Raw genomic sequence first — 22248 nt, 5'->3', positions numbered from 1 at the left:
CTCCATTATTTTTTATTTAAAGAATTATTGTATTTTTTATCATAGTTTATTGAAAAGCTCTCTTAAATTCCACAGCAACGCGTGGGGAATCATCTAGTAGTTTCTTAAAAGTTCTTCCCCAAACTATGTATTGGAGGCTTTTAAAAAAAACTTCTCTAAATTAATATCAACCCACAGCAAATCACTAATAACTAGTCTCTAATATTTCAAAACAGGTCACCTCATTATAACTGGACTCATTGTAGTTGGGCTGCTCACGTTCCCCTCAACCACAACACCCCCCCGGATCTCCGGTGCCGTTCGTTGCCGCCAGGAGCTCAGGTAAAGGATTTGCCGCCGCCGCCCCTGACTAAGGAAAAGCAGTCCTACCTGCGATCTCAAATCCAATTGGAGATAGGTATAACGGATTCGCTATGTCGACGAAGCCTTTCCATGCAACTGGGAGATGTGGCCGCCGAAGGATAGGATTGTCGCATCCTTGGTCGCAGAGCCAAACTTGCCCCCGCCGAATTGGGAGCAGTGGTCCATGTCAGCGTCGCCGTTGTTGCCTCCAGCGCTGACGCTGCCAAAAGCTTTTTGCTCGCTAGAACTGGCACGTGCAACACAAACAAAGTGCAGTAATGGATGCCGAGCGCGCGAGAACGGAGGATGCGGGGGTGATGGGGGCAGCGGAACTTGCGAAAATATTCGCGATACATCGGTTTTCGCATCGCGAAAATATTAGGGCTGTTTTAAGTTTCGCGAAAAGTTTTCAAAATTTTTCACTGACGCACATCACATCGAATCTTATGATACATGCATGAAGTATTAAATGTAGTTAAAAAATATAACTAATTCACAGTTTGATTGTAAACGATGAGACGAATCTTTTTAGATTAATTACTCCATGATTGGACAATAGTTGCCAAATAAAACTGAAACGTGCTACAACTTCTTCGCGAACTTTTCGCGAACTAAACACACCCTAGTAAAAGTTTGTGCCATCTGTTGGACTCCATTTTTTTATTTTTCTTCTCAAAAAAATTTAGGAGGTGAGATACACGTCCTTTTGGAGCGCGCATTTCAAAGTTGGCCGAAGTTGTGAGGCCGATGACTTGCGCGTAGGGGTAGTAACGGGCCATGGCCCTAGTGGTCACTTCACAGCGCAACTTGACCCTTAAATTTTTTAGACCAAAATTGTATAGGATTAGAGCCCGGCCCTTTTATGACCCAGCCCTTAGATTATTTAGGCCGAATTTGATGGTCCTTTACTACCCCTACTTGCGCGTGGTTTGCTCGCACGCATAGATAGACGCGGTCCGCTTCACTTGGATGGGCCTGCTCACATACGTGCATGAGCTGGTGGTTCTTGGTCGTGGTCGGCAGCTGCGCCTTATAATCGACCGATGCACACCGATGTATTATGCCATGTAGATTTGTATGGTGTTTATTAATAGAAATATTATTATTCAGGGGTCGTCGAGAACAGTTGGATTTAGGTGTAATTTTTATGAAATTGGATGGTCTATTTGCAAAATAGCCAAAGGTTATGATTGCGGACCATGAGGGAGGTTATTGGAAAAGTGCCTTGGTTTTTTTTTAAAAAGTCTCGAGCTTGATCGAATTTCTCATTCTATGTGTTGAAATAAATATTAATTCAGGGCCCCACGTGAAAAATATATGAACGTGGGTACTATACCATTGGGACGTGTTGGGTTTAGTTGTATTTTTTAGAAAACCGGAGGGACTATTTGCAAAGTAGCCAAAGGTTAGGGTTGAGGCCACGAGGGTGGTTGTTGGAAAAGTGCCTGGAGGGATTTCGTAAAGACCCGAGTATCGAATTTGTCCTTCTTTGTATTGAAATAATTATTAGTTCAAGGTTCTACATGAAAAAAATATACAAACGTGGGACTGTACCTCGGGACGAGGTATGTTTAGTTGTAATTTTAATAAAACCAAAAGACCTTTTTTTGCAAAAATATCCAAAGACTGGTTGTGCAACACGCGGGGAGGATGGCAAAGGGGACAGGGGCAAAGCTAGTGCACAGAGGCCCCGAGTGCACACCTCAGTATACATATGCAAAAAAAAAAAAACTTGACTAACATATGCTAGGGCACATAAATGCTTAACAAAAAGAAGAATATGGTAGTACTGACAGTTATCAATAAACACCTACAAAATATTAATTGGCCTACATGGCAGTGATAAAATATACCTCTTAGTTTTGCGATTTTCTAATTTCCTAAAGAGATCCACTATAGCATTATTTGTAACTTTTAGCATTTTTTTCTTTCTCCACGTTGCAAATGAGAGTGATTCATGTAGTCACCTCCCATGTAGTTGCACAACTTTGCTTTCACAATTTTCATGATTGAAAAGATCCTCTCTACGGTAGCAATGGCGACGGGCAATACAAGACCTGGCTTCAAAAGCCGATAAACCAAACGGTAGGTAAGATGTTTCCTGCTCGCTACTGTTTTTTAGGAAAGCTCCGCAATGGTATGTATGTTGGCAAATCTATCATCTTCACGCACATCATCAATATAAAGAAAAAGTTTGGTGTTAATATAAGATCCCTCAACTACATGATCAAAGTCAGCAGGATATATATAATTTAGTCAGGCTTATCAAACTGTCCACATTAAAAACATGGAATGAATCTCTTAGATTGAATGCGGCCGAATATACAAGCAATTGAGAGGCAGTCTCATTGAAGCGACTATCAAGCTCTTGTAATATGAACTACCTTAATACTTTAAAGAAAATGATTGGCCACAAAAGTCCTAGAGCATTACGAGTGTATCAGTACTTCCAATGTGGAGTGGAGCAAAGTGAGAAGCTAGAAGCATGTGCAGCAGCTGAGAGAAAAAGGAGTTGACAAAGAGCACCCAAACAGTCAAACCTGCTGGTGCAGATTCCGGCAAGCGGCGAGAAGTCGTGCACTGGTGCCGCGGCGACTTGCGATGCCGCCTCGCTAGCTTCCGCCTATCTGTGATTTTCTTTTTGTTGCGATTGCCGATTGGATGAGTGAGCGTCTTCACGGGAACTGTTTCGCCAAAGCGGGATGGAGGCCGCGGCCGGATCGGCGCAGGGGGCGGTGTCGATGGTCACCTCCAGCGCCTGCGGCTGTTCGCGATGGCTGTAGAAATGGATGGAGGCATCTGGATTGGGGGGGGGGGGGTGGGGGTGGGGGGTGCTGGCGGCTGATGTTTACATATGGCGGTGCTGAACTCCATCCGATCTGAATCCAACATAGCAAAAAATTTGATGATGTGGCCCAATGAGAGCTCAGGGATAAGCAAGCCGGGGCCAATCAGGGGCCTTGATGGGCAGTGGTCTGTATGGCAGCTGTTGCCTATTTAGGCCGGACAGTGGTGCACCTAGCTGATATTTAGGGAGTGCACATGTGGTAAAATTTAGATGCTAATCACTGATATTTTCTCCTTGCTGCACGTGCACTCAGCAAGCCCAACGTGGCTTCGCCCCTAAAGGGGAGAGGCTTTTAATCATTTTGACTAGAACATTTGGCGTGCAAAGCGCGTCCTATCATGACATCAACTATAGAAATGAGCACCCAACGATCTATAGTGGCATGAAATTTCTAGAATACGAAAGGGCACAAATTGATGCATAGGAAATCATATAGATATAACTTTTACAAGCATACACATTCCATCTAGTATTTTGAAATATTGATTCGACTGAACATGTTGATGCAGGTTACTTAGTCAGTTCGTTGTGCTAGCACGAAAAACTCAGCAATAACTGGTAAAAAAAATATTCAGATGATTGCCCATTCAATATACATTTAATTTACATATTCTCCCAGGTTCTTTTCTGAGGAAGTACCAATTAGAGGTCCTCGTTGTCTCCGTAGATTTGTACCAAAGTTACAGCCACTACCAAACTGTGCAACTTTGCCGAATGCCGCAAACACTCGACGAAGCCCAGAATACACTCGGCAAACAGCACACGGCGTTTGAACTGACGGCGAAGCAGAGTTTGCCGAGTGTCATTTCTCGGACACTCGGCAAACAGTGGCGGATCCAGAAATAATTAAAGGGGGGCTGATTTCTTCTTCCTCTCCTTTCTCCTCCTTTCTTCTCAAAAATGAAGGGGGGCTCCATAGTTTTTTGGACCTAGTGCTGCCTCCGCCACTGTCGGCAAACCTTTGCCGTGTGCCAGGTCGCACTCGGCAAAATAAAGGTAAATGGGACTATTGTACAACAAATGTGACGGGAGAGAAGGGGGTGGTAACGGTTTTTTTTGCCGAGTGCCAGACGTAATGCACTCGGCAAAGTTTGAACTTTGTCGAGTGCTTTCCGCAGGGCACTCGGTAAAGTTTTACTCATTGCCGAGTGCCCCACGTCTGGCACTCGGCAAAGTTTCAAACTTTGCTGAATGTCTAGGTAATAGCACTTGTCAAAGCTGTTTTTCAGAAAATAGAAAAATGGTCCCTTTGCTGAGTGTCTAGGTAATAACACTCGGCAAAGTTTGTTTTTTTTATTATTTTCTGTTTGTTATGTACTAGCCACATCTATAACAAATATAGCAAATATACGGCATATATACGGCACATCCATCACAAATATCGCATAATAGCACAAATATCTCACGACACATAGCACACGACAAGTTCAACATCAATACCATAAATGTAGACATCGATGCCATAAATGTAACGTCCAACAAGCACAAGTCCAACAAATGAGCTAAGTCCAACAAGTCCAACAACACGAATATCACAAATACCACAAGTCCAACAAGCACAAATCTGTAGAACAAATACCATAAACATTTCTAAATCAAGTAGGTGGCCACTGCGGCACCGGTGCCGGCGAATGCTCGTCCGGAGGCTCATTTGATGTCCCCATTGATTGAGTCTGCAAAAAGAAATTGACACAGGACTACATTTCTAAGTCAATATGTATGCGCAAGCAAGTAAATACATTCATACTCATAGGAGTGCCTGTAGCACTAGGTGGAGGAAAGATAGAAGGATAGCCTATCTGTGGCCGAGGTGGTGGAGGCCAGGACACCATTGGCGGCGGTTGATAGTTGATCGACGCGCCAAGACCTTGAATGTAGGCGAACATGGTCTGCATCTGTTGTTGCGCGGCCTGTCGCTTAGCAAGAAGCGCCTGCTCCATCCTCTGCTGCTCCTGCATCTGCTCTTCCTGCCACCTGCGCTCTTTCTCCTGCCTTAGCATCCGCTCCTCCTCCAACCACGCCTCGATCTCCTCCCACCTCTTCTTCTCTTCATCCATCTGGGCCTATACGATTTCATCCAAATGTTATAATGCGAACAAAAGATAACTAAAAGCAACGAACGACGAATGGAGCAGAAATAATCTGGATTGCACACACGCTGGCCACTGAAGTCTCAGGCCGTGGGTGTATTGGCGTGGTCGAGTCGGTGGTCCTTGCCCGAAGCTGGGAGAGAGTGGGCGTACTGGTTGTGTCGACTACGTTGTTAGCGAGCCAGTAACGGCCGTGCTTCTTCCCTCCTCCTGCCCTCATGATGGCTTCTCCAGAAAGGGGTTGGGTGGCCAGATCCCATGTGTCCCCATGGAGCGCCCTTCCCATCTCCGTGTACTGAGTGATGGTGTGGACGCTCGGGTTGTTGTAGGCCTCGGGTGGATTCGCCGGGTTGTAGCAGACATCGGATGTCGCCCTACCCTTGTGAGCCATACAGTATGCCATGAACTCGCTGCATTCTTGGTCTTCATGATGCCTTGTATGCAATGAAACTCATCATCCTGCTGAGAAGAAGCAGCCAATTAGGCAATTATCTAGGGATACAGGATGACAGCTCTTATACTATATAATTAGAATAGTCAACATGAGAAGAGATTAATAAAAGTACATGTCTATGCATGGATTAAAGATAAGTTTAACATGATTTGCAAATAAAAAAATCTAGTATAATAGCACAGTGGTATTCACCTAAAAACTAAAAATGTTGTTTTGTAAATGATCTATCAAAAATAATCCAAAAATCGCAACAGGAATCATCTTAAAACAAAAAATGTTGTGGAAATAAGCGGAATTCAACCTTGTATTACAATGAGACATCGAGATTGAACAGGCTATAGAGGGGAGAGCTAGTGGAGGGGGAGGGGAGGTACTTATCTCAACGACCGTCAGCATGGCTAGAGCGAGGGCAAGTAGATACCAACGGGATGCCACGATCTCCGCCAACTGCTCCGGTGAGACAGCCCAGCCTCAGGAGTGGCAGCAGGGAGATGAGGGCAGTCTCGGCATTAGCACGGAGAGGGAGGGGGCGCACGCCTGTACGAGGAAGCGGTAGCAGAGAGGGGAGGGAGCACAGGCAAGACGCATCATGCGATATGCCCCGGCGGGATGGAGCACTGCACCGCATTGAGAAGGCTGCAACAGAATTTAAAAAAATGGCAATAATTGTGTCTATAGGTAGAGTGGTCCGTGGCTCTGTCGGTTTACCCACCATTTTCCTTTTTTTCCCAATCTCTGACCGCATGCTACCACCATTACATCTCGTCGTCCTTTTATGTATTTAGTCCAATACGCCTTCCTACGCACTTCTCTTTCGTTTCCTAACACCCTACACCCATGCACCGCAAGCTCCCGCCATTATCTCGCCCCACACTCCGCTCCGCCTCCGCCTCAGCCGCCGCCTCCGCTTGTTCGCCACCACCTAGCCGCCTACCTCCTCCGGTCCCACTCCGCGACCTCCTCGCCCACCGGCTCCCGCCTCCTCGCCCGCTCTCGCCTCCGGCCCCGCACCCTCACGCCGACATCCTCCTCCTGCTCCGCCGCCGCCGCGGCGACGCCACCTCCCCGGAGCGCCTCCACGTCGAGCTCGTCAAGCGGGGGCTCTGCGATGACCTCTTCCTCGCCAACCACCTCGTCAACTCCTACGCCAAGGGCGCGCGCCTGGCCGCGGCGCGCCTGGTGTTCGACGAAATGCCCGAGCGTAACGCCGTCTCCTGGACTTGCCTCGTCTCCGGGTACGTGCTGCAGGGTCTCGCCGACGAGGCTTTCCAGGTGTTCCGTGCCATGCTTCGAGAGGTGGAGCCCTGGTGCAGGCCCACGTCCTTCACCTTCGGGACTGTGCTCCGGGCGTGCCAGGATGAGGGACCCGACCGGCTGGGCTTCGCGACACAGGTCCATGGGTTGGTGTCAAAGACAGAGTATGCGTCCAACACCACTGTGTGCAATGCCCTGATCTCGATGTATGGTAGCTGTGCTGTTGGTCCGCCGATCCTAGCGCAGCGGGTCTTTGATGGCACGCCAGTCAGGGACTTGATCACATGGAACGCCTTGATGTCTGTGTATGCTAAGAAAGGGGATGTGATTTCAACGTTCACGCTGTTCATGGATATGCAGCGAGATGATTCCAGTATTCAGCTGTGGCCAACGGAGCATACCTTTGGTAGTTTAATCACTGCAACATCTCTGTCGTGGTGCAGTTCTAGTGTGCTTGACCAAGTATTCGTGAGAGTGCTCAAATCTGGTTGTTCTAGTGACCTCTACGTGGGTAGTGCTCTGGTTAGTGCATTCGCAAGACATGGCTTGCTTGATGACGCTAAGGATATTTTCCTCAGTTTGAAAGAAAGAAATGCAGTTACTTTGAATGGTTTAATGGTGGGTTTGGTGAAGCAACACTGTGGTGAAGAATCAGTAGCTATTTTCGTGGGGACGAGGGATTCAGTTGCTGTTAACGCAGATACATATGTTGTGCTACTCAGTGCCATAGCTGAATATTCTGTACCAGAAGAAGGGTTGAGGAAAGGTAGGGAAGTCCATGGGCATTTGATTAGAACTGGTAGTACTGACATGAAAATCGCTGTTAGTAATGGTTTGGTTAATATGTATGCCAAATGTGGTGCCATCGATGATGCCTCAAAAGTATTTCAGCTAATGGGAACGAGGGACAGGATTTCATGGAACACCATCATCTCAGCTCTTGATCAGAACAATAATTGTGAAGAAGCAGTAATGCATTACTGTCTGATGAGACAAGGTCGCATAAGCCCATCAAACTTTGCAGCCATTAGTGGCCTGAGTTCCTGTGCAAGTTTGAGACTTTTAGCTGCAGGTCAGCAAGTACATTGTGATGCTGTTAAGTGGGGCCTAGATTTAGATACTTCTGTTTCAAATGCACTGGTTAAAATGTATGGAGAATGTGGAGCTATGTCAGAGTGCTGGAAGATTTTCAACTCTATGACTGAACACGATGAAGTTTCTTGGAACTCTATGTTGGGGGTAATGGCAAGTTCACAATCACTTGTTTCTGAAACTGTGGAAGTTTTCTCCAATATGATGAGGGGTGGTTTGATCCCAAATAAAGTTACATTTGTAAACTTACTGTCTGCTTTGTCTCCGTTGTCTGTTCTTGAATTGGGGAAGCAGGTTCATGCTTTAGTGCTGAAGCATGGAATTGCAGAAGATAATGCCGTAGATAATGCACTCATATCATGCTATGCGAAATCAGGAGAGATGGATTCCTGTGAGCATCTCTTCTCAAAGATGTCTAGCAGAAGGGATGCCGTCTCATGGAATTCTATGATTTCAGGGTACATTTTCAATGGCCATCTGCAGGAGGCTATGGACTGTGTTTGGCTTATGGTACACACTGGTCAAATGATGGATTGCTGCACTTTCTCCATTATACTAAATGCATGTGCCTCTGTGGCAGCATTGGAGCGTGGAATGGAGATGCATGCTTTTGGCATTAAGTCACACTTGGAATCAGATGTTGTGGTTGAGAGTGCTCTTGTGGATATGTACTCCAAGTGTGGAAGGGTGGACTATGCCTCAAAGGTTTTCAATTCCATGACTTTGAGAAATGAGTTCTCGTGGAACTCTATGATTTCTGGTTATGCAAGACATGGTCTTGGAATGAAAGCCCTTGAGATATTTGAGGAAATGCAGCGCAGCAGAGAAATTCCAGACCATGTCACCTTTGTTAGCGTACTATCTGCATGTAGTCATGCTGGATTAGTGGAAAGAGGTTTAGAATACTTTGAAATGATGAGGGATCATGGTATGCTGCCTCGGATTGAACATTATTCTTGTGTCATAGACCTTCTCGGCCGAGCTGGTAAGCTTGACAAGATAAAAGACTACATACAAAGAATGCCAATGAAACCAAATGCTCTCATATGGAGGACTGTTTTAGTTGCTTGCCGACAGTCAAAAGATGGGGATAAGATTGATTTGGGGAGAGAAGCTTCAAGGAAGCTTTTGGAAATAGAGCCTCAAAATCCTGTAAACTATGTTCTTGCATCTAACTTTCATGCAGCTACAGGAATGTGGGAAGATACAGCCAAAGCCCGAGCTGCAATGAGGCAAGCAACAGTGAAAAAAGAGGCTGGTCGCAGTTGGGTAACGCTAAACGATGGAGTCCATACTTTCCTTGCTGGAGATAGATCACATCCAAACACCAAGGAAATATATGAAAAGCTGAATTTTTTGATACAAAATATAAGGAATGCTGGTTATGTTCCCCTGACAGAGTATGCCTTGTATGATCTTGAAGAAGAAAACAAAGAGGAGTTGTTGAGCTATCATAGTGAAAAGCTAGCTGTTGCCTTTGTTCTAACTCGTTCCTCCTCAGGTGGCCCAATAAGAATAATGAAGAACCTTCGGGTTTGCGGAGATTGTCACACAGCCTTTAGATACATTTCTCAGATCGTTGGCCGGCAAATCATTTTAAGGGATTCTATCAGATTTCATCATTTTGTTGATGGGAAGTGTTCTTGTGGGGATTACTGGTAACTGATTTGTAAGTCTGATTCCAATACCAGTTTTTAATTTCTCATCAGGTCATAGTGCCACACTGCCAGGTCCAGATTTCTTAACTTTCTCAGATTTTAGGCAATATTTCTGTTCAAATATACAGTTACAGTTAGCATCAAGAGAGAGAGTTTTGTGTTTCTCTTCGGATGCATGAATTTACCATTTCATACCAAACTCTTGGTAAATATCATTCCATTTCCCCTACCCTAAGAAATTTGCAAAGCAATCACTGCATCTGTCAAATGCTTAAAGCTAACCATTCTAACTTCTAACATGGAAGTTGAATTTGTTATGCAGTTTGCTGTGATGTGTAGACTAATATGGAGCTTTAGAGGTATTTAGAAATGACGAGCTGGAAGCCTAGAACTTGTGCTTATTTTTAGGTGTTATCTTTTATCCATAATCTTCTGAATAGCTACCTTTTTCCCCTTATGCCTATATGAACAAGTGCAGTATGTTTAATATTATTCCCAAGCCACCACTTTGCATGTGTTCAGGACATTATGATGCGTGTTGGAAATAATCTCATGTGAATTAGTGTTCAGGTTCAGGGACATCAGTAATTAGCTATATTTCAGCAAGTAGTTAAAGAAGATTATGTGCTGATCACAGGGAGGAAAATCCTGCATTGATTAGGATCCCATCACTTCCATATTTTAGTCCTTTATCAGCTATATATAGTGGGGAAAAAACTGATAGAAGCTGCAAGCATTGTAGCAATAAAAGTCTACTGTGTTCTAGTGTTCTTAGGTGAGTTCTTGATGCTCGCCTCGGGAATGAGGCTGATAATGTGCATATGTTACTGTACTATCCTGGTTCATCTACCTTATTAACATATATAACAGACTTGTGTGAGTTTGAACTCAAGCTACATGAGCTGTTAGCCTGTTACCAGCTGAAAACATATACTTTGATTGGAATTTGGCACCTTGTAATCGTACATTAGCGTTAGCGAAGTTTTATCCTTTTTCCATGCATCCTAACCCAGTTAATCCCAATTGAACCACCACGTGGCCTTTCGCCATGAGTAAATCCAGGTTGCTAAGCAAAGAAGAAAACTGGAAATTGACTTTATGTTCATCCAAATTCACAGGACAGTACAAATGAAACCAAGTTATAAGTTAAACAATGTGCAAGGTTGAACTTTCTATATGCCATATTATCAAGTAAGGTACATTACATTTAAAAGACTTATACAGAACGACAACAGCAAATGTCCACCTTTAATCCAAGTCCACAATTCCAAAATTCGAGAGAAGGATCTTCATTTGCTGAACAAAATCTGAGCCTGTTGCATACTCTGTTAGCATCCCTACTGCAAACCCAAACATAGCCCATCTGCAGGATTTGTAACAAGTTAAATTAGCGCATGAGATGAGCTAACCAATTCAGAAACATGGTGAATCTGAAAAAAATGGTTTTTAGTAACTTCTTTAGGTCTTATTCCTAATTGACTTTGGAACATGTCATTCCTCAATAAGAGTAAGCGACCTAAAGCTTGATGTTTGTCTGATTCATTGATTGTTAAGGAGCATGCTGTTTGTTACAAGCTTAGATCAGATCATTTCCTTTTCGCTCATAAATTTGCAGTTCCTTAAAAAAAATCTAATAAGGAAAATAGCACTGATCTTGCTTTGATAGTTCAAATAACCTTCTGGCTCATAAATTTTATTTGTCTTGCGCGGGGGGTGCGGGCGGGCGGCGGGGCGGAAACATACCTTCCATTGGAAATCTCATTCTTTGGCAAGAAGCCGAAGAAGGGCCCCTGGTCGGCCTCCTCCAGCTTCTTCTGCTTGAAATATTCCTGCAGGTCCTTGGCCACCTTCCTCTGGTACTCCAGCGTGACAGCCCCAGCCACCGGCCTCTGCAGAGCTGCCACCGTGGCTGCGGTCTCAACTGGCTTCTGCTCAGGAGATGGCGGTGGCTGCTCCGACGACGTCGGAGCAGGAGCCGGCTTCACTGTTTTCGGGGGCTGCGACAAGGTCGGAGGTGTGGACAGAGTCGGCGTCTTGGGCGGCATCGGCGGCGGCGGCGACAGCGGAGGCGCCGCGGGTCTCCGGATGGGCCCCTCCGCCTTGGAGCTCCTGATCACCGCGAACGACGACCGGTATGCGCGGTGCGGGGGCGCCACCGAGACGCCCCCTACCTTCACCTTGATGGAAGGGATGGACGGAGCCAAAGACATTGCTGCGTCGCTTGAGCTCTGCAAGAGCTGGCCGGCTGGTTCTTTTGTTTCTTGGGAGAGGGAAGGAGGAGAGGGAAGGAACGCGTGGAGAAGGCCGGGACACACACCCACGCTCTCGCTGTGGATAAGAGTGTGCGGTGCCAAGTTTCCGTCGGCGAAACACCTTATTAATCGGGCGTGCTGTCTCCTAGCAGTTTGTGAGGTTTGCAGGGACTCAACATGGGCGCAGTGCATTCAGACATTCTGCTGACCTGCCGCGATTGTCCCTGTCACTTGGGCCTTTTGTAGCGCTGGTGTTTTATAGTACGTACATCACAGAAGATGTGCTGCAGAAATTAAATTACAAGCCCGTAGCCCACCGGCACAAGTTTTTGGATGAATGTTTATCCGTGAATGCAGAGTTCGTTCTTGTTATCGTGGAAAAAAAAAACAATCTGTCTGCATTTCCAGCTCCAAGAATAAAGTACTAATCAAAGGCTTACGATCCATAACTGACACAGTGGTACCAAATTAGCAACAAATATACACTTTCTCCCCTAACTTGTTGGAGAATAGATCTTAATTTAACTGTCGAAAAGCATGTCTCACCACCACGTCAAGACAAGTACAGAGTTAAAACAACGCAAATGGCCCTCCCATGGAATAACTGTTATGAAACAAAGGCATGAGGTTTACCAACTTCAACGAAAATGTTAAGAAGCCTTCACTCAACACGTTAGGAGCAAAATAAAAACAGAAACAGGGGTAGCAACAGGACAGCATCATATGGTACAACGGGCATGAAAACATAATGGAATGCTAGGAAAATAAAATATGAAAGAAAAAAAAAGAAACAATAGAGTCAAATCTCAATATTGTACAGGCGGGCATCAAAACTGTAAACCTGCTGCACAGACTAGCTAAGCATAGAACCAAAAAATAATTTAGCATGAAAACAAACCGTCCCTGTTTGTTTTGTTTCGACTATGATTGATCTTCCAGTTGCTGAGAAGTCACGGGTGCAGCACACACCCTGCACAGCATCACTTCGGTTTGACGGCTTCACATGAAGAAATGTTTCTGTCAAGCTTGTTCTGAAGTCATGAAATCTACTGAATCACACACTCACATTTCCTAAAACCTTCATTTTCAGCATCATCATCTGACAACCCTTCATCACTGCCAAATGGCAAACCCCAGTAATCAGAATATATTACAGTACAGCAAAGCGCTAGTAGAACACAGGAATACAGAAGATATGTATGCATTCGCTGTACCCATGTTAAGATAAAGGCTCAAGCTTAAAACTAACAAGGTTTCTGGCATTATAGTTAGGGAAAAAAGCAGAAGCGATCAGACACTTTCAGCATACGAATAAAGAATCAGTGCTAATAAGTAAGGAGGGAGTTGTCTTACAATCAATGAGTGCAGATCAAACAAAGATGCAGCTATTTCTTAATAAGTAACAGTAACAAGTATTGAACCCCACCGGACAGACACTAATATATTTACATTATTTGACAGTGCAACTGCTTCTTCAACAAGCTACAACTGGAGTAAACTTGTTTGCTACATAGAACAATTGACAAATATATGTTCTACATGCCATCTACACATATTTATAGCTAGTTCTTAAATTAAACTTAACTAATGTAAGTATATGTGTTGAATGCCTGCACATATGTTTAACTTAAATTTTACTACGTATAAGTGTCTTTGCTTTTTAAAGTATATGTATATGTCTTTACTGGATATTTGACTCTATAACCAAGAATCTACTAAGTTCTAGGTTAATAGTAGAGACCACTTCTTAAAACGAGAATGATATGGTGCTTTTTTCACTGCAAACTTTGATGATGTATTTTTCCAAGCACAAGAAGGATGGTTTCTAGGTGGCACAAAAATACAGAACATATGAATGATATGTTGCTTTTTTAGCTCTTCTATTGAAATTTGGATTCAAAATTAGTAGACGACAGATTTGTATTCATTTAAATGTATGATAATTGGCAATGGACCACTCCGACATTAATAAACATGAAAACGACATATTCTGGAAGGCACAAATAATGTACAAGGAAAATAGAACTTTTGGACCATACCTCGTTTCAAATTCCCTTATCTCAAAGAGATCTTTTCCACATGTATCTGTCCACTGAACCTTCCTTCGCTCCATGCTAGCTCTCAAGGTCTGCACTTCTTCCAGTGACTCGCGCGGTTCTTCACCCTCACTCGCAACTATAATATGCTCCAAAGAATCCCTTTTGGAATTGCTCTTAAGACAGCCTCGTCTCTCATTCCCAGTGATGGAACCACTAGTAGTCAAATTCTTGTTCGCGGAGCAAGATGCATCTTCCTGTGTGCTGCCCAATGCATTGCTCGATACCACTTTTGGAGGCGACGCCACCTCGAGGCCATTGGCAGTGCAACCGAAGCAGACGAAGGGAGCACATTTCCCAGGCGCCTGATCCTTGCTGGAGGCCAGATGGTACACCTGCTCACCTCCCCGGTCGACTAGCCGGTACTGGTTCCACGGCGCGACCTTGACGGGCTTCTCTTCCACTTTCCTTCCAAGCAGCAAGAGGGCGAGGCCATGGCTGTACCCTGAAGCTGAAGACGAGAAGAACCCTCCTCCTTCCACGGCCAGTAGCATCTCCACTGCTCATCCAGGCACCAGGAACTAAGATCTTGTGCCCAGCCGGACAAACTACCTCCCCATTGGCTAGCTAAGAGTCCTGCAATAATGCAATGGAAACTCGCATCATATTCACTATTCCAAATTCTTCAAAAAAATAGTGCGGAGCAAACAAATGTTCAACCCATTTGACGGATCCAGGGGCGGGCAGTACAGGACACCCAATAATTTTGCCAAAAAAATCGGAGCTAGTAGGTATGATACAGGTATATACTAGCAATTGGGTCAGACACTCAGATCCGAACGCACATAGCTTGGGCTCTGCTCGATTCCGCAGCCTGAAGAGAAAAGAATGGTAGGGAAGGGAAAGAGCAGCGTACCTAGTGGACGATCGTCGCCGGCGAAGCCGCTCGCCCAGCGCCGCCGCCGCCGGTGAGGAAACGGCACGTGAGCAACCGCGGATCGGATCGAGAGCGAGAGCAAGACACGCACGGACACGGAGAGAGAGAGAGAGAGAGAGAGAGAGAGAGAGAGGATAGTTCGGGGCTTTTCGGGGAGGGAGAGAGTCTTTTGCTCCCCGGTGATTTAATTCAAGGGGGGCAAATTGCATATTAGCCAAGTACTTTGACCGTTTTGACGGTTGGACCTTAAATTCAGAAGAAGAAAAAAACCCTCACCCTTAGAAAAACCGTAACTGCAAAATTGCCACTGGAATCACATTTTGTACACCCCGCGTGCCACCAGCTCTAACTTTTGTTAAATATCCCTTCACAAATTATAGGTATAGGTTGTTTTAATTTTTCTAAATATATAGTATTTCTTATACACTTTTTTTAGATAAAGGAAATAGCATTTCTTATACACTAGCCACTAGATGTATGATATAAAAAATCAAAACGATTAGTTGTATGTAACGGAAATCTTTTTGGCATAAAATTGAAAATAGATCGAAAAATAATAAGAATGAGAAAGGACAAAACTATCCATATTAATATGGTACAATGTCATTGTGTTCTTCTTCCTTTCCATAATCTTTGCCTTTTCTTTTTTGGTAATGATGGCTTTTGGCTTTGGCAAAGCACCAGCACTCCAGCAGCAGTATCTTGCACAAGTCTACTGAAAATAAATCTTAACCAGTACTCGCTCTATTCTAAATTATAAGGTCGTTTTATTTTTTTATACAAAATTTAATCACTCGTCTTATTCAGAAAATTTATGTAAACATAGTTAAACTTAAGTCATTCTTGAAGAACTTGAATTGATACAAGATACAAATTTTTGAGTAAGACGACGAACTTGTGGTAAAAAAATCAAACGACTTATAATTTAGAACAGAGAGAGTATAATGCACGACATTGCTACGGGTAATATAATAGATCTATATAAGACCATCAACTTTACGGTTTACGCTCTTTCACTTTTTATACATGCTGACTGTGATCATGTGAGGCATTGATTGTACGTGTTATTATTAAAATTTTGGTCGATATGTCTGTGCTCCTATTACAATTCCGATTCACTTATCCGGACCTTTCGATTAGGATACCAAGAAATTGTTTTGGCTGCTTTAGAAATAGTAGAGATGGGTATAGATGTTTTTTTGTTTATGCGCGCGCGGCCCGGCCCGGCCCGGCCCGTTTCTCCTGATGGCCGGCGTGCTGTGCTTCGCGTCGTGAACAAATGACACGACAACACGTTTCGGAAAAGAGAAAACACGAGACCGAGACGGGATTTTTGATTTGATTTGAAGGTGAAACCGAATCGGACCCAACCCAAACCACGAGTAGATAGATATTAGAGGAGAAGAGAGGCGGCCAGAGGGGGAAACAAATTGGAAGCGCAAGCAATCCGCAAACCCTCCTGTCCAGTTCCCCTCCTCGATTCGCCCGGCTCCATCCCCGGCGGCGGCGGCGGCGGCGGCGGCGATGACCCGGAAGAGGAAGACGGAGGCCGCGCCTCGCCTGGACGAGGCCGACCGCACGCTCTACTCCACCTTCTGCGGCGCCGCCAACTCCCTCTCCCAGCTCTACACCCAGGCCATGGCCCAGCAGAAGCTCTCCTTCCAGGCCGGCGAGCGCCATGCCTACGTGCGTACACCCTCCCCGCGTCCTGTCCCCCATCTCCATTTATTCCCCCACCCCTCCCCCCCCCCCCCCCCCACCCACCCACCCCCAAGTTACTACCGTGCGCGGCTGCCTGCTTCCTGTCTGTCGGTTGGGGGATAGGGGAATTAGATTGCTTTTCCGTCTGCTGGGGTTGACGGAGGAGGCGATCCAAGTCTTAAATTCGAAACTTATACTATATGCTAAGATGTGAGAAAACTTCCTATCCAAATGCATCAGTAGACGTGTAGGATTCTGCAGGCACAGGCTTAGAAGAAATGCTGGTTGGGACAGTCTCAAATCTAAATTCGGTGTTTATTGTGTGTAGTGCCACACTGTCGGCCTGTTGCGTCATCGTAGGTAAACCTTTAGGTAATTCACAGCAATTCAGTAAGTAATTGTGCAGTGCAGGAGTAGGACGCCGTAGGTGTAATCATGTTGCAACAGTATAGTATCCACTGAAACTTGAAGTAGTTCAGTATGAAGATTTATTCCATTAGTCTTTGGGGAAACAATTATGAGGCATGACTACAAGTGACTAGAAGTCCACAGTTTTAAAGAAACGTACAGGATTTGCTACCTCAACTAATTCCTGCCTGTGAGCATTTATCTTTGTTAGAGAATGATAAATTTCTTGTCGGGGAAGAATCTTAATTTTAGTTTGTGATGATCTGATCATTTATAACTTAAAAACTTGGTCGTGTGGTGTCTTACCTGACAAGTACAAGACCTTCCAGTTCTTATGCCGTTCTTCTTTGCTAAATTCAAGCTTAATGATGCAGGAAAAGCTCTACCAGTGGATCTTGAGGAAGCATGAGGAAGAGTCAAGGCTCACAGTAGCTGATATAATGTCTCATATTCAGGTCCACCCTTGAAACCTCGTAAACCATGGTGCTGCCTTCTTTCCTGAGAACATGCTTTGATTCTGACTTGCATTACTTTTTTTTTTGGAGAAGAAACACTTGATTTGGTTTACATAATCTTATCTTTCCATATTTGTTTCATTCTCTGTGTTCGATATATCTATATGGATCTCCTTCTTGAGGACCAGGTTTTTCCAAACATACAAGATACACCTCATACTGTACAGGAGCTATGCTCGGCAATGGATTGTCATGTTGAGAATTGCTTGAGTGGGATGTTAAGTTGTGTTTGGTAAATGCTATTAAGTATGACTTTAGGAAAAACTGCAGATGGATATCTTGTTACTACCATACCTGTTCCATTGGGTAGTAAGCTTTATTGCACGCATTAAATTTGTGAACCGGGTGTAGTGTTGACATACTCTTGTTTCTTTTGCAGCATGAGATGGACTACGGAGGTACTGATGCACATGTCTCCCCAAGAGTGCATCAGCATCCTCAGATTGCAAATCCATTCACAAATTCAGTTGTTCCATCTGCAACTGGTTTATATGGGCAGACGGCAGCTGGATTTGCTCCTAGACCCAGCCTCAGTGACCAGTCAAAGAATACAATATTTTCTAATGCCCTATCGAGCCCGGTGCGCAGGAGTCTCCAGAACTATCATTTGGCTCAAGGTGCTGGCAATGGAGGCCGGAACGCAGAACCAAACTCAGCAGGGGCAAATAGGGAGACCAACTCTGCAAGCTCCAATGACACTTCAATGGACATGGTTTCAGATAGCGCTGGGAATGAATTCTACCAGTGATTTGTGGTGAGACGTGTCTGCAATCAAGCCAGCATTGCATACCAGCAACCGCTGTTGTCGCTTTTTTTTTCCTGCCTTGCCTTCTTTGGTATTTTCCCCAAAGGTCACATTCTATGTGGCAATGTACCTGCACATTCAAGTTTATTTAAGTTATTATTGGTAACTTTGTTGCTTTATCCGCCCCCACCCCCGCTGTTTCCTTGTGTTTGAGACTATGATGTAAATGAAAATCACATTGTGACATATTCTTATAGAGGAAGACGACTAAACTTCTTGAAACTTTGATTAACTACTTTGCGAAATGCAACGAGACATTTCAAGGACTTGATGAGACCTCAACTAAACTTGAGGCTTATTCTGTGCAAACTTCTAAAACCTTGAGAGGATTGCTGTCTGAAACCTCACTGAAACTGGATTTTCCTGGATGACCCCTGTCCGAAGCTTGAGCTGAGTCGCTGAGAGATGTCTGCTCCAATCGAAATGGGTTCGTGTTCTTTATTCATAGACTTCTGTTCCACGCGCAAAGTTTGGTGTAGTCTTTTTTTTTCAAAAATAAAAATTGATGCTGCAGTCCTATTGTAAACGATGTGCTTGGATTTGTATTTCTCTTGATGGCTCTGCTCAACCCACATGAGATGTACTCCTTTTGATTACAAAAAATTATGGCTTTAGACATAGTAAAATGTTGAAATGACACTTTTACTCTTTAACCACGGGTATGCATTTGCATAATACGATAAAATTCTAGTGCCGTGTGATTTTTTTTTTTTGAAATAAATCTGTTGGTGCCCACTTCAAATGTTCAAACTTACACTACTTGCGGTGTTCTTAACTGGGCAACGGTTCAATCAATTCTAAGACGTGTCTTCTATATCTCAGGTGACTGGAGATTTCGATTGTTTCATCACGTAAGATATATTGTTCTTTATTGTTGCAAGAAAATATTGTATGATGTTACTGAATTGTTCTTCAATGTTGTCGACTCCATGCTCCACTTCCTCTGACGCCGGCGTAACCCCGGATTTGCCTGAGCGCAGTGCGCAGCGCCGTCCCCGCCACGTGCAATGGTTTGTCTCAACTCTCATCTGGGAAAATTGCTAAAATTTGAAGGAGCTAACCGCAAAATGTAGAAGCCATCACTGTCTTACGCCTTCACGCACATATCATCCCAAGGTTGGAGTTGTTCGCGATCATCCTATTCCCGCGGCCGCGGGAGAGCATTTCGGTGACACAGCAACCGATCTGCCTGGGAAGTGGCGCGCCGGCGGAAAATGGCGTCGCGGACGCTTGTTAGGGCTGTCCAAGATCTGCCGCACCGTTCTCGCCTGGCATTGAGGACAATCGAGGTTGCAGAGGCGGGCAGAGCCGGACAGGCCGAGAGGGCCCTCGACCTGTTCGAGGCAATGCCCGTGAAGAATCAGGTAGCCTGGAACGCGGCGCTGGCCGCGCTCGTCGACGCCGGCCGCACCGACTGGGCGCTCTCCTTCTTCCGGGAGATGCCCAGGAGGAACGCCACCTCGTACACCACCATGATCGGGGGCCTCTCCCGCGCCGGTGGAGCTGCCGCCGGGGAGCGGGTTCTCTTAGAGGAGCTCCCGCTCGATCAGCACAACGTCTTCACCTGGACGGCCATGATCTCGTGCCACGTCCGGAACGGCGAGCCTGGTAAGGCGGTGGAGCTCTTCGTGGCTTTCTATGGCGAGTTCTTTGCGCGCGGGATGCTGCCCAACGCGCACACGTTCAGCTCACTGCTCAAGGCCTGTTTGGGTGTCCGGTCGCTGGCCATGGCGTTGCAGCTCCATGCTGTCATCGTCAAGCTGGTGGGCGAGGGGAGCAGACATTGTTTCGTGTGGAATGCCTTGATTGATGCCCACGCAAAGCTGGGCGCACTGTCAGATGCTGAGAAGGTGTTCTACTGGATGCAAAACAGGGACATCTGCTCTTGGAACATCATGATGGATGGATATTCCTGGCATAAGCTCGTCGACAAGGCTCTTGATCTCTTCAGGATGACAAGGGAAAAGGATACCTTCACATGGAACATCATAATATCCTGCTTGGGGGAGAACCACCATGGAGAAGGTGCGCTCCGCCTCTTCATCGATCTGGTCAGATTGGATGGCCACTGCGGTGGCAATGCCAAGCTGAACGCGTCAACATACACGACAGTCCTGCACATTTGCTCAGTGCTGACGCTGCTTGCGTTTGGGAGGCAAGTCCATGCACGCACTGTCAAGGACGGGATTGGTCAGAGCAACGTCTCCGTCAGCAATTCTCTGCTCAGCATGTACAGAAGCTGCGGCGCCATGCTTGATCTGGAGCAGGTGTTTGAAGAAATGACGGTCAGGGACATCATATCATGGAACTCTGTGATACAGGGGCTTGGCCAGAACGGTCTTGGGAGGCAAGCCCTGGCGTTTGCGGAGCGTGCACTGGAACTCAAGATGTACAACAGCAACACCTTCATCGCCATCCTGACATCCTGCAGCCACTCGGGGCTAGTCACTGAGGGGCTGGGTTACTTTGACAGCATGGCCGAGAAACATGGGGTGGAACCGACGCTTCACCACTACATCAGTGTTATCGATCTCCTCGGCCGTGCAGGGAGGCTTGAAGAGGCGTACGACCTGCTCCGGAAGATGCCGTTCGCACCAAATGCTGTGGCGTGGCGTACTCTTCTACATTCTTGTCTAGTCCACATGATGCGGCTGTGGAGGCAGCAGCATGGCTGATGAAACACTGATTGCAAACGAGAAGGGTGCTGATCACACGCCAGGGTGTACCTGGCTCACCTGAACTTCTGAACATCCAGGGTCCGTTCAGTTCATGCCTGAACAAAGCTACATCAATATTCAGTAACTTAAGCTATGGCCCGCCAAGACTCAGCAAGGCTTGCCAAGGGGTTGTGCAATTCATGATGTCATGAGTTGAGTCCGCCAACATCAAGTTCACCATTATCTGGACTCATGAATGGAGACCAACAACATCAAGAGATAGGCCAGAAGTTCGGAAACAACAGTCCTGGCTATCTGCCATGGTGACTCAGTGCAGAACAAGATAGATGAGATTGAAAGTTGAAACATGGAACACATGGAAGCTGGAGCATGGGAAGATAACCTGAGGCTTGGCCTGCCATGATGAGTGAATACGAACATGCCTGCACAAAACTGCATCAGTAACTGTTGAGCCGTGGGATGCGAAGAATCTGCGGAAAGCTTGACACTTGCAAAGCGTCGTTTACAGCATCAAGAGATACGCCACAAGAAGGCTGGAAACAGTGCCATGGTGAGTGTGCAGAACGAGCTTGAATTCTACTATGTAGGAATTCGAGCTATGGTGACAGCTCCCCGGATGCATGAAGTTGGTGCCAAGTTAATTCTTTTAATGTGCCAAATTTCTCTATGCAACATCGAATTACACTTACCAAATGGAGAAGGCAAAATTCGCCCCGTTTGGTTAGCCTAGAATTCTAGGAAATAGGATTTTGACCTCTAATTAGAGGTGTTAAATAAAGGCTGTTTATAAAATCAACTCCAGAACTCCTGCGTTAGGAATCTTAACGAATCTAATGATGCCTTTGACTGTATAATTAGAGAATGGTTACTGTAGTATTACTGTAGTCAATCATTGATTAATTACTGTTGTTAGATTCGTCGCGAAAAATTACACCTATCTGTGAAAATTTTGCAAATAAACTTCATTTAGTACTCTATGTATACAAGATTCTCTCCTAAAAGATTTTAGAAAAGAGTATCCAAACAGAGGACTGGGGGGAACACGGCAGTGCAGCAGCTAATGGTAATCAGTTCTTTATTAGGTCAGTCTCAGTGGGAGTTTCATGGACACAGATATCTAGATTGGGAATTAGGTAACCGAGCTAGATGAGTTTCATGGTGATAAAACTCTCCTTATA

General features: G+C 45.4%; 5 protein-coding genes across 7 annotated transcripts; 3 read left to right on the top strand and 2 right to left on the bottom strand.

Annotated features, from left to right (window-relative positions):
• Nucleotides 1–6525: 6525 nt before the first annotated feature.
• LOC120707246 (putative pentatricopeptide repeat-containing protein At5g09950) lies at nt 6526–11054 on the top strand. The gene has a single exon (XM_039992096.1). It carries the CDS (start codon nt 6572–6574, stop codon nt 9740–9742), a length of 3171 nt encoding a protein of 1056 aa, XP_039848030.1. The 5' UTR covers nt 6526–6571; the 3' UTR covers nt 9743–11054.
• LOC120707248 (light-harvesting complex-like protein OHP2, chloroplastic) lies at nt 10814–12085 on the bottom strand. The gene is made up of 2 exons (XM_039992097.1): nt 11482–12085; nt 10814–11101 (listed from the first exon to the last, which is right to left on the bottom strand). The coding sequence occupies exons 1-2, from the start codon at nt 11946–11948 to the stop codon at nt 10987–10989; spliced, it is 582 nt and encodes a 193-aa protein (XP_039848031.1). The 5' UTR covers nt 11949–12085; the 3' UTR covers nt 10814–10986.
• A 501-nt stretch (nt 12086–12586) lies between these two features.
• On the bottom strand, nt 12587–15105 carry LOC120707249. Of its 3 annotated transcripts, none has more exons than XM_039992101.1 (3): nt 14943–15105; nt 14030–14585; nt 12587–13106 (listed from the first exon to the last, which is right to left on the bottom strand). In XM_039992101.1, the coding sequence occupies exons 2-3, from the start codon at nt 14578–14580 to the stop codon at nt 13037–13039; spliced, it is 621 nt and encodes a 206-aa protein (XP_039848035.1). In that variant the 5' UTR covers nt 14581–14585; nt 14943–15105; the 3' UTR covers nt 12587–13036. The 3 variants fall into 3 exon arrangements, with proteins under 3 accessions (XP_039848035.1, XP_039848032.1, XP_039848033.1); XM_039992098.1 differs by having other exon boundaries at nt 14030–14653; nt 14943–15082; XM_039992099.1 differs by lacking the exon at nt 14943–15105 and adding an exon at nt 14724–14936 and having other exon boundaries at nt 14030–14588.
• Nucleotides 15106–16298: 1193 nt separating this feature from the next.
• LOC120707245 lies at nt 16299–18614 on the top strand. Its single transcript, XM_039992095.1, has 3 exons — nt 16299–16649; nt 17447–17527; nt 17967–18614. The coding sequence occupies exons 1-3, from the start codon at nt 16488–16490 to the stop codon at nt 18333–18335; spliced, it is 612 nt and encodes a 203-aa protein (XP_039848029.1). The 5' UTR covers nt 16299–16487; the 3' UTR covers nt 18336–18614.
• Nucleotides 18615–19167: 553 nt separating this feature from the next.
• On the top strand, nt 19168–21830 carry LOC120707244 (pentatricopeptide repeat-containing protein At3g29230-like). Its single transcript, XM_039992094.1, has one exon. The coding sequence runs from the start codon at nt 19607–19609 to the stop codon at nt 21065–21067; it is 1461 nt and encodes a 486-aa protein (XP_039848028.1). The 5' UTR covers nt 19168–19606; the 3' UTR covers nt 21068–21830.
• Nucleotides 21831–22248: the final 418 nt, after the last annotated feature.

Source organism: Panicum virgatum, chromosome 5K, assembly GCF_016808335.1.
Source record: "Panicum virgatum strain AP13 chromosome 5K, P.virgatum_v5, whole genome shotgun sequence".
Classification (NCBI taxonomy): Eukaryota; Viridiplantae; Streptophyta; class Magnoliopsida; order Poales; family Poaceae; genus Panicum; species Panicum virgatum.
This window is presented reverse-complemented; position numbering and strand designations above follow the sequence as displayed.

Coding starts and splice junctions, on each gene's coding strand:
- LOC120707244 (XM_039992094.1), top strand. CDS start 19,607: ATGGCGTCGCGGACGCTTGTTAGGGCTGTCCAAGATCTGCCGCACCGT.
- LOC120707249 (XM_039992101.1), bottom strand. CDS start 14,580: ATGCTACTGGCCGTGGAAGGAGGAGGGTTCTTCTCGTCTTCAGCTTCA. Junction 13,107..14,029: donor ATAAGGGAATTTGAAACGAG/GTATGGTCCAAA, acceptor GCCATTTGGCAG/TGATGAAGGGTTGTCAGATG.
- LOC120707246 (XM_039992096.1), top strand. CDS start 6,572: ATGCACCGCAAGCTCCCGCCATTATCTCGCCCCACACTCCGCTCCGCC.
- LOC120707245 (XM_039992095.1), top strand. CDS start 16,488: ATGACCCGGAAGAGGAAGACGGAGGCCGCGCCTCGCCTGGACGAGGCC. Junction 16,650..17,446: donor CCGGCGAGCGCCATGCCTAC/GTGCGTACACCC, acceptor TTAATGATGCAG/GAAAAGCTCTACCAGTGGAT. Junction 17,528..17,966: donor ATATAATGTCTCATATTCAG/GTCCACCCTTGA, acceptor TTTCTTTTGCAG/CATGAGATGGACTACGGAGG.
- LOC120707248 (XM_039992097.1), bottom strand. CDS start 11,948: ATGTCTTTGGCTCCGTCCATCCCTTCCATCAAGGTGAAGGTAGGGGGC. Junction 11,102..11,481: donor AATGAGATTTCCAATGGAAG/GTATGTTTCCGC, acceptor CAAATCCTGCAG/ATGGGCTATGTTTGGGTTTG.